The sequence below is a fragment of the Protopterus annectens genome, chromosome 16.part0, assembly GCF_019279795.1.
Source record: "Protopterus annectens isolate FY-2018-M chromosome 16.part0, PAN1.0, whole genome shotgun sequence".
Classification (NCBI taxonomy): Eukaryota; Metazoa; Chordata; order Ceratodontiformes; family Protopteridae; genus Protopterus; species Protopterus annectens.
This window is the reverse complement of record NC_056750.1, coordinates 65,855,669-65,871,776: the sequence shown is the minus strand read 5'-3', so window position 1 is coordinate 65,871,776 and position 16,108 is coordinate 65,855,669. Positions and strand designations below refer to the sequence as shown.

Below are 16,108 nucleotides of genomic sequence, written 5' to 3'. Positions count from 1 at the left end.
CTAACTAGTTTATCACACTACAGCAGTACACAGTTATGGGACACGCCACAGAGATTACTGGGCTACAACTCTCCCAAAGGTGTATTTCACATTGAATGACCTCAGCAGGCTTGTCATAGTAGGCTATGAGGAGGGGGAGTATGTGTGCATGGGCCATAACCCATTCATCTAGGGGTTGACACACCACATGCAGGCACACACAAGGTCATATGCACAGGTACGTGTATACAACTGCTAGATGACTACTTCCTTGTACAGTCATGTTGCATAGCTGGCACATGCACCACATATTCTCTAATGCTGACAGATACTGGTGGCTAGTATCTGTAGTGAGTGACATCCACACTTCATGTGTTTGGGACCTTTAGCTGTATGCTGGGTGGGACAGGCCTGGATGGCTCCTTGTCACAGTCACCCTCTTCTACACATTCATGTCCATCTACCTTTGTCTTATTAGTGTGTTGTCCTTTCATACATGTCTATATTCCTATGTGTGTGTAAGGCATGAGCGGTGCATACTGAGTGTCTGCACTAACAATTGTGATTGCCAGATATGTCTGGTCCACTGGTGTTTGCAGACATGGGCTTCATGTGTTTTACATGTGTGAGCATGCCCAGTACGGCCATCTGTATTGAATATGCAGATCGCATCCAGGTAGTTTGTACTGCAGTGCTGACCTTTGTGTTGTACACAGACATGTAGCATGCCGTCTGTACAGGGTATCCATTGATCATTTCACATTGACTACATTTCTGCACAGCAGGTGGGGTCACACCTGTTACTATATTTCTACATAAGATGGGGGGGTATACCTGACACTTGTACACATTTGCTAGGACTTTACTGGTATGTCAGGTACTCCATTTCAGTATGTAATCTTACCTATCATGCTGGCGAGAGTTATACCAGGTAACTACAGATCTTAGCTTTTAATTACCCACGTATTTGTTTTCGACTTTCTACCCTTCAGAACTGACATCCAACTGCTTGGTGTGTTGTAGTCTGTGTAGGCCTGGGGGGGGGGGGGTTACCCATAGGCCTCTCATTCAGAGGCCATAGCACAGCCTTTGTGTTGGTCTACACCTGTTCTACTGGCTGTGACTGTTGTTGGGTATGTGACACCCTCTGGCATGTGTGAACCACTTACCTTGTGAGTGTGTCGCAGTATTGAAGGTGGTGCTACAGGGCTGCCTATGTCGGATACACATAGTACACTCCCTACACATGCGTAGGCACAGGTAGTGTAATGTTTGGCATCCCTGTTAACTGTATGTGAGAGTCAGAGAGATGGTTATTCCCTGGGTACCCCTTGTATCAGTGTATGTGCTATGCGTTGCCTCTTTGCCAGGGCATACTGGGCATGCCTCCTTCTGCCGACTGGGACTGGCTTAGATTGTTCCTCCTTCTCCAAGTCATTCAGTGCCTGTGCAGGCCTTGTAAACAATGGGGAGCTGTGTGGCCCTGCCCTGTGCTGTTCCTGCTGCAGCTGTTTTCACAGAATCATATTGTGTAGCATGGCACATACAAGGACGATTTGGGTACATGTAGCTGGTGAGTACTGCAAGGCTCCACCGCATGTGCCCAGGCACCAGAACCGTGACTTGAGCATCCCAAACATACTCTCTACTATAATTCTGGTCTGTTCGCGTGCCTCATTATGGAGTTCTTGTTTGGGTGTGTGTGCATTTCTGATAGGCATCATCAGCCACGGCTCCAGTATCCCCCCACCAGGTGACCCGTGAGGGATCTCCCCATTGGCAAATCTCTAATACAGCTGCATCAGATGCCAGATGTGGGAATCATGATAGCTTCCAGGGCTGCCAGCACACATTATTATGCCCTGGGCATCGCACACGACCTGGCAGTTGGAGGGGAAGCCCTTGTGGTTGATGTAGACCCTACCCCACTCACCAGGTGGTGCTTTGATGCATATGTGCATACAGTCTATAGCACCCACTACTTTGGGTATTCTGCTATTTGGTGGAACAGTTGCATATTGCTGACCAACTCCCCACGGGTGTTGGGGAAATTTATGTGCTCACCGACGTGCTAACATGGCATCCAGGAACTGGTCGAGTACCCTGGATGCTGATGCCTGTGAAATTTCCATCATATCCCCAAGTTGGCCTTTCGAAGGTACCTATAGCTAGTATTCTTTGGCCTACACATACCTTGGTATCCACTGGGATGGGTTTCCCTCTGTTAGTTGTGTGTGTCAGGCGTGGCCAGCACAGCTCAACAATTTGCTGTAGGAGGTACCTGTCCACCCTATAGCGCTCCACTATCTCCAGGTCATGTAGCCCCTGGTAGGTTACCATGGGTCTGTACAATCTTCTCAGTCTCCTCACTGTGGGTTGGTCGACAGCATTCACATCCTCACCACCCTCAGCCTCTTCCACAAGTTGTACGAGAGCTATTGCAGCCCCTATCATTTTGCTGCTGTGAGTTTTAAAAGTTCCCCGCTTATTTACACCGGTGTAGTGTGTGGGAACAACTAGAAGGGAAGGCGTTTGCTTAGCTTACAGTAATGCTCTGGGCTGGGCTGGTCTGCTGCCTGTGTAACTGGCTGATTCTGATACATTTCACCTGCCAACTAAGCTAGTCCTACTCATTTACCTTCCTACTGATGTTTTGCCTTCCTGTGTTTAAGCCTGTGCCCGTGCTGCACAAACAATGCTCAAATGTGCACAATGCTGCCATTTCCTGGTGTAACTTCTATTTTCTTCCTGTAAAACCCAGTGCGCGGTGAGCACACACGCTTACGATTTGTAAAGACTGCTAGGCAGGTTTATATATACACCCCCTAGCTTAGTGCTAAGCTAGGAGTAAACCAGAGCCACAGGACTCCAATCCGCTTACAGTATGACCGACACCCCTCACCCCATGATGTCACTTAACTCCTAGGCCTGCACCAAGCTATACCTGCTCTTACACTGTTGGGACATGACTCGTATGCAGAGGAAAACTGGGATTCACTATCATTCACCTCATTTGCATAGGATTGCCTGTTAATGCATAGTTACATGTCTCACACTGAGCCTCCCCCCTTTAGCAACTACTACTCACTGGCCATGTTGTCTTCTGCTTGCCATTGACTTGCATGGCAGAAAACTGATTTTAGTTAGAATGTTTATTTTATTATCCCCCCTGATCCCATTTTGCTTGCCGCTGCCCTATGCTTAAACAGCAGAGATTGGCAAAAAAATTTTAAAAAGTTGATTTTTTTTTATTTTGTTTTATTTGCCATGCCAATGGCCTTATACTTGGCCATTGGCATGCTTACTACACGATACGCATTTGGAGCTGTCATAGCTCCATTTTGGATTTTGCAGAACTGTACTTTATTACTAACAGAGTACATTTCTGCAGATAGCACTAGTCTTGCACAGACTGTTGCAAGCTTCCCAGATGATTTCACCTGCAAATGGGGCAATTTGCATATCAGGGCTTAGTCCATGCAAGATTAATGCAAGAGCGCTCGTGCATGCCCCTGCAAGCTATTCCTGGAGCACACGGCAGACATATTGCCTGCTTGAGCTCCTGCACCAATCTTGCACATCGTGCAAGCTTATGAGAATCCAGGGGATTAAAGTATTCTTGAAGGCTTTATTTTATGAAAACAAATACAGATGATATAGTAGAAATTTATTTATATTTTCCCTTAGAATAAATAAAGTGAACAAAAAAAGTGACATACCATTCACTTAACAGGGAAAAAAAAAAAAAAAATTATATATATATATATATATATATAAAATATGTGGGTCTACTTCACTTCACCTAACTTCCAACTCACTGACTCCCATTTGACTGAGACCAAATGACTGAAATTTCATTTCACTGACAACTCATTTCACTGACAGTTCATTTGACTGACAAGTATTAGCAAGAAAATGGAATATGCCCCGTTCCCCACTGTAGTGCGTCCCTGGAGTTAGAATATATAGTTGGGGGTGTGGGGGGCACAGCCCCCCACAATGGGAGGGTGGGGGGGGCAAAGCCCCCCACTTTTCTTTTACTAAGCAATATTATATCAAAACTTATCATATGAAATGAAGTGGGGGGCTGCGCCCCCCACACCCCAACTACATATTCTAACTCCAGGGTCGCACTACTGTGGGGAAGGGGGCATATTCCATTTTCTTGCTAATAATACTGGTCAGTCAAATGAACTGTCAGTGAAATGAAGTGTCAAATTAAATTTCAGTGAAATGGGGTCAGTGAAATGAAAGTCAGTGAATTGAAGTAGACCCATATATATATATATATATATATATATATATATATATATATATATATATATATATATATATATATATTTATTACATACACACACATATATATATATATATATATATATATCAAATAAAGTTAAATAACGTGCCAGGCTTAGATGGCCTTATACCAAAACTATGTAAAAATACTATTAGATGTAGTTAAAATATTAGATAAGGTATATAAAAACTGCTGTAGTCCCTCCCATCATAGAAATATTCCCATCACCCATTTTAAAAAGATAAGGATCCTACAAAAGTGATCATACAGACCCATTTCATTTTTAAACGTGGACTAGTTTAGCTAACAGAAGTTATGTACTTATACTAAAACTACTTAATGATCAAACTGGGTTTATTTTAAAATTGACAACTACAAGATAGTATAAGAATACATACATTAATAAATTATGCAAATAAAAACAAAGAACTTTCTATCATTAGTCTTGATTTAGATAAGACTTTTGACTCTGTTAATTGGTCATACCTGTTTAAAACACCAAGTATACAATTTTTCACTTGAATTGCATTAACTTCTAAGTTATACAATAACTCTTGTGCTTATGCTAAACATGTTATTTTATTTACCAAGGAAAAAGGATGAATGCTTTTTAAAATGGTAATTCTCCCTAAAACATTGTCTTAGGATCTTTAGTTCTAAAAAACTGATGATATATAATATTCTATTTAAATTTTCTTTTTGCATCCTAATAAACCAATAGTTTCCTTTGACTAGCACAGAAAAGTTTGGGATAATGGCAGAACAGGATTCCCTGCGTAAATGGAATTACACCCTCTTCTCAAAAACTCCTATTTAAATATCATTTCCCCTTTCCAAAAGTTCATAGTCGAACCATTATATTAAAGACTTGTATTTTCTGTTTCCAATTGCATATACAAAGGACTACTTAAAAACTCAACTTCAACATGCTACTACTGAAACACTAAAGTAACTTAATTTATTGATTATATACACACACACACACACACACACACACACACACACACACACACACACGTGTGTCTGTAAATAACGTTGACATTTTGAGATCCAAACACAATCAAGATACTGAGAATTGGTTAATTTTACAAATATTTAGAGACTTTGTAACTATGATTCAAAATTAAACAAATACATAAAGAAATGTTATTGGAATTTAATACATATCAATAATGTAATGAAAAATCATATTTATAACAAAGTCTTAATTTGGTTTTCAGATATTTATTTAGAGAATTCCCATTGGAACTACTCCTCGGAAATTAATAATGAAAAATACTACACATTCCTTATACTGGAAATTTTTCATTTGGATTTAAAATGCTAACTGTTGTTAATCTGTATAACTTTGATGTATTGATCAGTTGTGGACCTACGTAAATAGATATGTTTGTCTTATAGTTTCAAAATCAAATAAAAAAAAAAAACTGCCATCAGTGTCTCCTGTGATGGCTGCCTGGGACAGTGTTGATGTGGCATCAACACCACAGGACCTTTTTAACCCTGCCAATTCAGGAAATGAAGGCCCTCAACATCATGTCCTCCACTGATCCTGCCAGCTTCAGACTGTTAACAAAAATCACCACCTCCACTACTACTGCTCCAGAGGGTACCATTGCACCAGCAGCTGCATAACAGCTACATGATGCAGGTGGAGCAGGTAGGGCAGGACTTGTGACCCACATGTGCTGTGTGCCTGTGGTTGTAGAGGTATGGTAGACCTCAGTGGTCGGTCTACCTCCCTATGCTGATGGTCATTTTGAAAGCAAAGTTTAAATAAAAAAAAAAAAAAAAGATAAAGGGTGGAGGGAGACAAAAAAAGATTGGATCAATGGCATGTCACATTACTTAATTAACACATAAAACAATATGAGAACTACATAAATATACCTAGACCACATTCAAATCTTGACGAGAAGGCATGAATGTGCTATAAAATAAATCACAATGGTATGATATGACTAATACTGGTCATCTCACACAGTATTATTGTACACAGGACTGATGTTTCATCTTATGGACATATGACGTGCACATGGAAATAAGCAGTTTTTTTTAACAGGTTCTATACAACCTTGGGCCTCATACGATGGCAAACAATATTTACTGTACTATTTCCCTGTCTACCAGGTTTTACTGTTTAAATTTTCATAATGCGATTTATAGCAAGCCAAACATGGTTAATTAAAAAAAAAAAAAAAAATTTAAAAAAAAAACTTCTTGGCAGATGTCTGGCAACAGCAGCAACTTTAATGAAAGCTTACTCTACACATCTCTTTCTAATGCCAGCTACAAAGGTAGCTGTAATTCAAAAAGAGTTTTGGACATCAGAGCAAATGGCTGCAGTGAGTGAACAAAATTTCTTTAGAGCTTCTCGAACAGCTCTACCATGTCAGATTAGTGGCTCAACATCTGAAATTGCACTCTGTTGTGTGCGCTGTGCCACCTACAAGAGAGCTGCACTTAGTGTAGCTCTGAATGAATCCGGCCTCCAGTTTTCGTTAAGTTCAGATGACAACTTTGCAACTAAGGACAGTTGTACACACCATTTCTGCTGACCAAATGGTGAAGGCAATAAGGCACAAGGAAAGCAAGTTTGCAATAAAAATAAAAACATTATTGGAAGTGAATAAGAGCTAGTAGCTTTTCTGTTTACTAAACACTTTAAAATGTACTTATTTAAACAGTATATAATTTAGTCTCATTAAAAAGATAGCCAGTGCACTTTTTCTTGAGGCTAATCTGAAAGCATGCAAGCTGTTTTTCATATCTAAGAGGGATAAGACAAAAACAGTATGTAAAAGCGCATAGGCTGTAACATCAGCATTAGCATAGGTAACCTGAACTTTAGGTTACTTAATGCCTGTGACTGCAGCTATCAATTTGGGACAACTGCACCTACCAGGAAGGTTAAACCTCTTTATTTGAAGATGTACATAGGTTATGGTGGTGTGTTTGAGGATTTTCATAAAGTCTTGTAAATATGTCATAGGTTCAAATAAAGATGACAAGAATCAATGGTAAAAAGGCTCAACCTGCCAAACATTTGTGGGTCATGTAACACAAAAGTTGGCAACAGACATTAAAAAAAACTGTCATAACATCATAATAGGTGGGAAGCTAGACTAAACATTACTTTGGAACATGAATGGCCTCACAGCCAAAAAGGTAAGTGCATAGAATTATATTAATGCAAAGTGCAAATGGCAATGCTACAGGAGACATTTAGAAGCAAGTGCAAATGGCAATGCTACAGGAGACATTTAGAAGCAAGTGCAAATGGCAATGCTACAGGAGACATTTAGAAGCAAGTGCTTGCCAATTTGATAAAGGATTAGAGGACGGATATTCAGCAGAATCAGGGAAAATGAAAAGGGAAGTACTTCCACTAATTGGTAGAGGAGCTCCAAAAGTGACAGAAGAGGAAAAAAAAAAAAGATAGCAATAGATTGCATATACTCACATTCCACGTAAAGCTGCTATTATGGAGCTTAATCAAATTTTGGAAGAAATAATCAATTTTCAGCAGGGAATGCTGTTACAGATGGGGACTGGAACTTTATTTGCAACAGTGAGAATGTATCTGGGGGACCAGGTGGGAAAATACAACAATGGACAGTGGATTAAGAAATGTATTAAAATATTTGGTATTTTAATACAGCAGTACTCCACCCTCATCCATTAACCTATTCCTCTATCCTACATTCTACAGTTTGTACACCCCTTTCCTCTTCAGCTAACTTACCTTAGCTGTACCAAACTACACCTGCTAATGTATATACTCAATATGCATGCCTTATAATAAATTTCTCTGCATTTGTCATGCGACTGCACTGGCTTATACTTCTAAGTTTGCCTGGAATTGTATTGTAATTGGACTAGCTTAAACTATTATCTGTGCCTTGTATTTTATTTCTCTGTACTATCCTTGTATTTTATTTCTCTGTACTACTTGTGTTTTTATAATATATTTTGCACAATGCATTTGGTTTTACTAACTGTTTCTAATACTATGTACATTCATGCTAACTGCCTTTGTGGAGCTTTTCTCCCTGGGCCTCCCATGAAAATGGGCTCTTCTTGGCTCTGTGGACTTTCCCGGCAAAAAATGCCAATAAATAAAACAGTAAAAATAAGAAAAGGCCCACAATGCATTCTGGGAAGCATAACAGAAAATCAAATGGTGAAAGAAGAAATGCTGTTAATGTTGCAGAACAAAAACACACAAATAGTAAGATGGCATGTAACTCATCTGCAAATCAGCTGGAATATCAGCTGCTATATCTGCAACTGCACTCTACTTGACGTGACGTAAGCATATTTACAGAAGACTACACATTTAACCAGAAAAATACATACAATTTCACAGAAAGTGTAGAAAATTTATTACAAATAGCACAAATTATATCCATTGCACCGAGGATATAAAAATCACAAGATGATTACATTTCGAAAAGGCAGCACATCATGAGATACGGGTTCAAGTTGAAATGAACAGACATCAGCAGTATAAAGCTCAATGGGAAAACAATGGTTACACATCTACGTTTTTAATAATCTCAGCATGGTATGGCATGAGGAAGATGCGATTTTAAAAATTGCTAAAACATCCATTCTGCACTGTGGTACAAACTTGACTGGCTGCTTGGGCTGCCCTACTCTCCTCTCCTGGAATGCTCCACTGTGGGTTTGTGATGTGTTGCTTCAAAGTACCATCATGGTGCTGTTCAAAGACATGAGTCAATAAGTGAAATGCTGCACTCCGCAGACAGCTACTGCACATTTCCAATCATCTTTTAGTGGATACTTCTGTACTAGAACATACAAGAAACTACAGAGTCGCCTAGATATTTGTAAAGCCACCCATATATTTGTAAAGCCAGTATGGTTTTGTAAAGCCAGTATGTTAAATACATACACGTATGTAAACACACAGGCATTGCAGACATTAATCCAGAGGTTCATCTACTGCCAGTTTTACATGATCAGCTTTGGCTGTTGGGTAAGGAGGACACCAAAACGCTTCTTTACAGTGATGCGTTGTCTCGAGTACTTGTCATCTGGGGAAAATCGGGCAGGATGGGCAGAGGCTGTTGGCTTCCCTTCAGGGTCATACTTCTGTAAAATAAACACAAAATTATTTAAATCAAGTGCCTTAAGAAGTGATGTCCATTTGCTCAGATAACCAATAGCAAGAATGCACAGAAGTAACCGATACAAATCATGCAGTACCCAAAACTAGATATGCCATGTACAAACGCTTAAAACAGCCTTTTGCGGCAAACATACTGACTTTAATGGTGGCTGTGGTACTACAGGAGGATAACACCAAAGCCATGAGGGTATTTGTGAAGGGAGCTTCTGTCACTAAAGGTATCCATCTTTTCAGTTAATCATCATGCGACCCTTTAAAAGGCAGAAAAGCTGGAATTTTGCAAGAACATTCATGGCCAAGATAAAGCTTGGTTTCAGGCTTTTAATTAAAACAATTTGGACTGATTGGCTCTGCAACTGAGAGGAGACTAGACTATACTCAGGTGTTTGAATAGTCTGGTAGGAAAGGATGGACATAAGGGGATTACGCAGGCTTGTTCATCGGGGGCGGGGGGTTGGAAATGGTAGGCCTAGTCAGACCAACCTTCTGTGCAGGTGGAAGCCTTCATGTTATCAGTGGCCTTAGGGCCTTGGAGATTCCAATCCTCTGAAGTAGGTAGAGAACCGAGAACCACTCTGGTCTTCCGTGCATTAATTTGTATTGCACCAAAATATTTTCAGGCTTACAGGGTGTTATGTAAATATCATTATTCAAAACAGTTACAACAACTTTACACACCTGTTGCACTAACAATGTTGATCAACAGAATCCTACTGAATACTTGTATCATGACCAACAAGACAAGCAAACTGAACTCAAACAATACATCGCAGAAACAATTAAAATCAAAAAGAAATGCCAAAATACAAGTCAACATGCATTTTAACTTTAGTGCATCAAACATTTATCTGCAACAGCAAAAATGTAGTGTGTGCAAATCAGCAGCAAAATCAATTCCTGCATGTAGTTTACCTGCATTGCTGCTTGTCATAGCACTCTTACCCATTTAACTGCGTGTACCTCTTTGTACGGGGTGGGGGCAAGAGCACTTCCTGGTTAATGGAAGTGATCAAGCTGCAGTTTCAGTTAGAACCACAACATAAAAATTGTTACTGGACCACACCTGCTGGGTAGTGGATGGATGGATGGATAGTCTGCAACTAGCTGCAACCATAAACAATAAGAGCCACACAATCCAAGCTGCAGTAATTTTAACCACTGCAAGTTAACGGTTATAAGAAAAATGGAAAAAGTAAATAATTTAAGTTTTCAAAAAGCAATGAAGCAAATAAACTCTCAACTACCCGAAATTAAGAAGTATAAACTTAAATCTCATCTTCCTCACTAAATGAGCCAAGAAAGTTTTCTAAGCCCCCCAACCAAGCAAGATGGAGCATATCACTTAACACCCAGATAAAGTATTACCTAATACTATAAGCGCTCAAAACACAGAGAGCTGACAAAAAAAGACACTCGGCTTGCCTAGTCTCTGGATTTGGAACAGTTACAGAAAATGGACTTATAGTCCATGGTAGGGAGTAAAGGTCACAGGTCTAGAGACTTTTCCCTGTCAACAACAAAATATAAGGGCCATCCTTTCTGCAAAGACAGACTTTCTACAGATTCATCACTATGACTCTGGCAGCAGGCTGATGTGATTTTTCGGGGGGGGGGGGTTCAAAAGTTATCACCTACCCCAACAGCAGCTCTATATCACTGTAATCCATCCTTTTGAACATGCATAACTTACCAACAGTGCCTGGGGAAATATTTTGTGTTAGGCTTATCTGAAGCCATCTCCCTGTCCTCTTACCCTCCTATATAGTACTATGTACTAGCTGTTCTCAGCTCCAGAGCCCATCTTTCTAATCAACAGCCCTTCCTCCAGACCTTGCTTCAACACTGGAATGGGGAATGAGAGTGGATTAAAGGATGTTGAGAGAATCCATGGAAAAATATGGCCACAAAAAAGGCATTCCCTGGATACCACATCCTACAAACTGTGGTTTGTGAAAATATGCAGAGAAGCCCACACTGTAGCTACTCAACAGAAACATTAGTAAGACGACCTTAGGAGGCAGTTAAGACTCCAACAGAATGAGCAGTCCTGGTGGAAGCTGCTCGCATACTGTTCATAACAGACTTGAATGCAATCTCTGAGCCACCTTGCATGCATACACAAAGCACCACTACAAAACAAATCCAGTGTCTAGACTTTCTGCCCTAACTTATTTTGCAAAAATGCCAAAGAGAACAATTCTAAACTTTGGTTCTATTAAAGTAAAATCTAAATTGCCTATGGGCATTAGGCATTACTACAGATATTCTCCATTAGTGAAATAATTTGCAAAACAAGTTAGTCTCAGCAGCCAACCTATATACTGAAACTATACCCTTTCCTTCTGAAAGATAAGGGACGTTGAAGTTCTGAAAGTAAGTGCAACTAAAAAAAAATAAACTCTCCCAAAATAAGTATTTTAGATGGGTGAAGATGCTGGTTCGAAAAGGGTGATTTCTGCAGCACCACTTTCAGGCTCTATGGAGGCCCAAGACTCTGTAGCCACATTTTTCTCACTAGTCCCCCATTAAGGACCGCTTTGCAAACTTCTAAGAGAAGGCAGAGTTATCACGACTGCCCTACCAGAAAGTGGACATCGTAGGAAGATGTACTTTGAGAGGAGCAGAAATCTGCAAAATTTGAGATGGCAATCTAGTACAGCTGCACCATAAGCCAAGAAGGGATCTACACCCATGGTTTGTTGCCAATAATGCACATCTAGTGGATATAAAAAGTGTACAAAACCCTGTTAAAATAAGACCACAATAAATCATTTCAAAACTTTTCCCACCTTTAATGTGACCTATAACCTGTACAATTCAACTGAAAACTCTGTTAGGGGAAAAAAATATAAAACTTAAATAAGTTGGTTGCACAAGTGTGCACACCCTTAAACTAATACTTTGTTGAAGCACCTTTTGCTTTAATGACAACATTGTCTTCTTGGGTACATACCTGCCAACAATTAAAGGGACACTGATTAACCCCAAAAAGTTCAGTTATCCTAGTAGGATTTTCCCAACATTTACTCCGTTGCCTGCTATAGCAAAAAGCCATGGCTCGCAGAGCTTTTAAAAAGCATCAAAGGTATAGCATTGTTGATGGGTATCAGTCAGGAGAAGTTAAACTACCCCAAGAAACACAGTGAAGACAGTCGTCAAAAAGTGGAGAGAATATGGGACAACAGTGACATCGCAAAGAACTGGACGTCCCTCCAAAATTGATGAAGACACTTGTCAGGGAGGCTGCCAAGAGACCTACAGCAACACTGAAGGAGCTGCAGGAATTTCTGGCAAGTACTGGTTGTGTACTAGTACTGGTTGTGTACTACGTGCAACAACAATCTCCCATATTCTCCATATGTCTGGCTTATGGAGTAGGGTTGCAAGACAGAAACCTTTTCTTACACAACATCCAGGCCCGGCTAAAATTTGCAAAACAATACATCAAGTCTCCCAAAAGCATGTGGGAAAATGTGTTACGGTCTGATAAGGTCAAGATTGAACATTTTGGCCACAATTCCAAAAGGTATGTTTGACGCAAAAACACTTCACCATGGTGATGGTGTTCTTTTGGTGATGAGAAGCATGGTGGTGGCAGTATCCTGCTTTGGGGTTGCTTTTCTTCAGCTGGAACTGGGGCTTTAGTCAAGGTGGAGGGAAATTACTAATAGTTCCAAATATCAGTCACTTTTGTCCCAAAACCTTCAGGTGTCTGCTACAAAGCTGAAGATGAATTTCACCTTTCAACACAACGACCCCAAGCATACATCCAAATCAACAAAAGAATGGCTTCACCAGAAGAAAATTAAAGTTTTGGAATGGCCCAGCCAGAGCCCAGACCTACATCCAATAGAAAATCTGTGGGGTGACCTGAAGAGGGCTGTGCACAAGAGATGCCCTTGCAATATGACATATTTGGAGCGCTTTTGCAAGGAAGAGTGGGCAAATATTGTCAAGATGTGGCATGCTGATAAGACTCCTCCCCAAGAAGACTGAATCATCTTCTTTCGGCTGCTCCCATTAGGATTTCTTCATGTCCTCTGCATCTTGCTCTGTCACACCAACCACCTGCATGTCCTCTCTCACCACATCCATAAACCTCATCTTAGGCCTTCCTCTTTTCCTGTTACCTGACAGCTTCATCCTTAGCATCTTTTTCCAAATATAATACTGTAATTAAATCAAAAGGTGTTTCAACAAAGTATTAGTTTAAGAGTGTGCACACTTATGCAACCAGCTTATACTTTTATTTTTTTTATATTTATCCCCCAACAGATTTGTTTTGCAATTGAATTGTACAGTTTGTGGGTCACATTAAAGGTGGGAAAGTTTTTTAAATGATTTATTGTAGTCTCATTTTTTTTTTATACATCACAAAAACCGGGCATTTAAAACAGGGGTGTGTATTTTATATCCACTGTAAATAAAACATGTAACGCACAGTAACCCATATTTCTGCAGCACTGTTGAAATATCTCTGCAGCACATCAAAGCAAAATTCAATCGAGACCTATTTGGTGACCCAAACAATTCTTAATAACACATGGGGCCTTTACCTGTTTGTGTGGAATCTGAAATTCAAAACCTTATGCAGTAGTAAGATACAGACCTACCAATTCAAACAAACCTGATTAGGGTAGCGTGCAACTGCTATTTAAGCCAATACATTTTTAATTTTGATGCACTAAACTGGTGATGGTGTTCTGCGCTCCTAGAACATTAAAGCTTCCAAGGCTGTTAGATGATTGCTGTTACAACTTCTGGGTCGCAGATTAATATGTACAACTAAGGCTTCGTGCTGCAAGCACAATGCTATGGACTGCCCTTAAAAAGAGGCGACTGTATTTAGTGTAAGCGTATTTACTTAGTCAACAAAAACTGCAGGTTGCAGTTTGTTCTACACATCAGTGTGATGGGACTGTTACAGCTTTTAAATAGGTCAGCTGAGCCCAATACAGCTCCCTTTATATTCCCACCTGGCCGGCAATGCACAAGAATGCGCCTAACAGTCTATTATGAGCAGATTTCCAATTGTAACCAATATGTTTTAGAAACAGTCATGAAAATCACCTTGAGGGGAAAGAGCAAAAAAGCTCCAGAAGTGAATCTACACATACGCGTTGAGAACATACAAGTAGCTGTATCTGGAGAAACAGATGATGAACCTTCAGTCGCACTGATGTACAAGTGTTGAAATGCCAAGAGTTTTAGCTCAACGTGCCGTTTAAAACTTCAGTCTTTTTTTGATACTGACTAGAAAGGTGCTAAAATAATTAAATTGTTCCTAGACAGATTGAGGGACTGGATTCCTGTTTGATATATTACTCAATTACTGATAGAATATCTGGTCCTTCTGGAGTAAACTAGGCTTCTAAACAGAGGAGATCAGCATTACTTATTGTCAACACTCACAAGGGCATCTGTAATTTCCTTTTCTTAATTATACATGGAGCACAGTGACTACACTTCAATACCTTTGGGGGGGGGGGCTACTTAAGAACTTCTACAGCATGAGGCTCAACTGTTAGGCACCCCTCAAATCCTTTTAAGATCATGCTTTGCACTAAAACCAGTCAGTACTAACCAGCAAATGGCAGTAACAGATTTTTAAAACGGCTTTGTTGCTGCCTGGAGTCCACAGCTGGAATCTGTCCTTGACTTTCTCTCAAACTCATTCCTTGACATAACCCATTTGTTCCTATTTGACAGAAAACACAGGCCCAAAGTGCATACCTTACAGTATTCTGCAGGGGGGGTTGACAATGACAACGGATATGGCATAGGATTTAACATACAGACCTACTACACAAAAAAGGTAGTAATGCTGCCCACATAAACGTGCAGAAGGCAAAGCATGGGAGATAACATATACACAGGGTGCAAGTGTCCTTACTGGGTTATAAATACGAAAGCTTCTTCAGTCTCATCTTCCACAAAATAACCTCTGGCACAAAACCTTGGAGCAACCAATGATATTTACCTACAGCCAAACAAGGCAGGAACACATGCAGTCCCTGTAAAGAGGATTGCACTAGCCAAAACAGTAACACAGAAACAAAAAACAAAAAAAGGAAGCAAACCAAGGATTTACGTACAACATAAAATGTGTACACGCAGACTAGTTAACATGTGTGGTGATTTGCTGGTTGAACAGCAAAAACAAAGACATAAGCCAAGTTTTATTCTGGGTGGCACTGGCAAACGAAAAACAAAACTCTTCACTTCAGCACTGTCTTGTTTGTGGAAGCCAAGAAACACACTTGACAGTTTAAAATTTACAAAACTGTCACCAAAAATTACAAAACCATCACCAAAAATTACATCAGTGAACAACTATTAAATGCGTAGAATTAATCCTTGATGTGCACCAACATTTGTTATACTGCATTAATTTTACTAAAGTGACTGAAGAATCTACAGCTGGTCAGTAAGTTCCAGCGAGAGTCCAACATCTGATAATATGAAGAGACGGGCACCCAACTTTTATTTTCCTTATACACAAATGGCACTGCTGGAGAATGGTGGGAAGCAATTAGTCCTGCTACACCATCTCCATCCATGGGCTTTCAATCTATGCCCATCATCATGTTTAAATTAAAGCACCTCATCCCCAGTGCTTTTTTTTGCCACCTCTGCATTATCACCAACTGTCTCTCAGTGAACTGACCCATTCATTT

The 16,108-nt window shown here is 40.1% G+C and overlaps 1 protein-coding gene across 1 annotated transcript in view; it reads right to left on the bottom strand.

Annotated features, from left to right (window-relative positions):
• Positions 1–8,637: 8,637 nt before the first annotated feature.
• The window catches only part of NOP10 (NOP10 ribonucleoprotein), a 44,025-nt gene continuing 36,554 nt past the window's right edge, over positions 8,638–16,108 (bottom strand). The window contains exon 2 of the mRNA XM_044058691.1: positions 8,638–9,394. Within this exon, the coding sequence (XP_043914626.1) occupies positions 9,254–9,394 (141 nt within the window). The 3' untranslated portion in view covers positions 8,638–9,253. The remainder of the gene's footprint in view (positions 9,395–16,108) is intronic.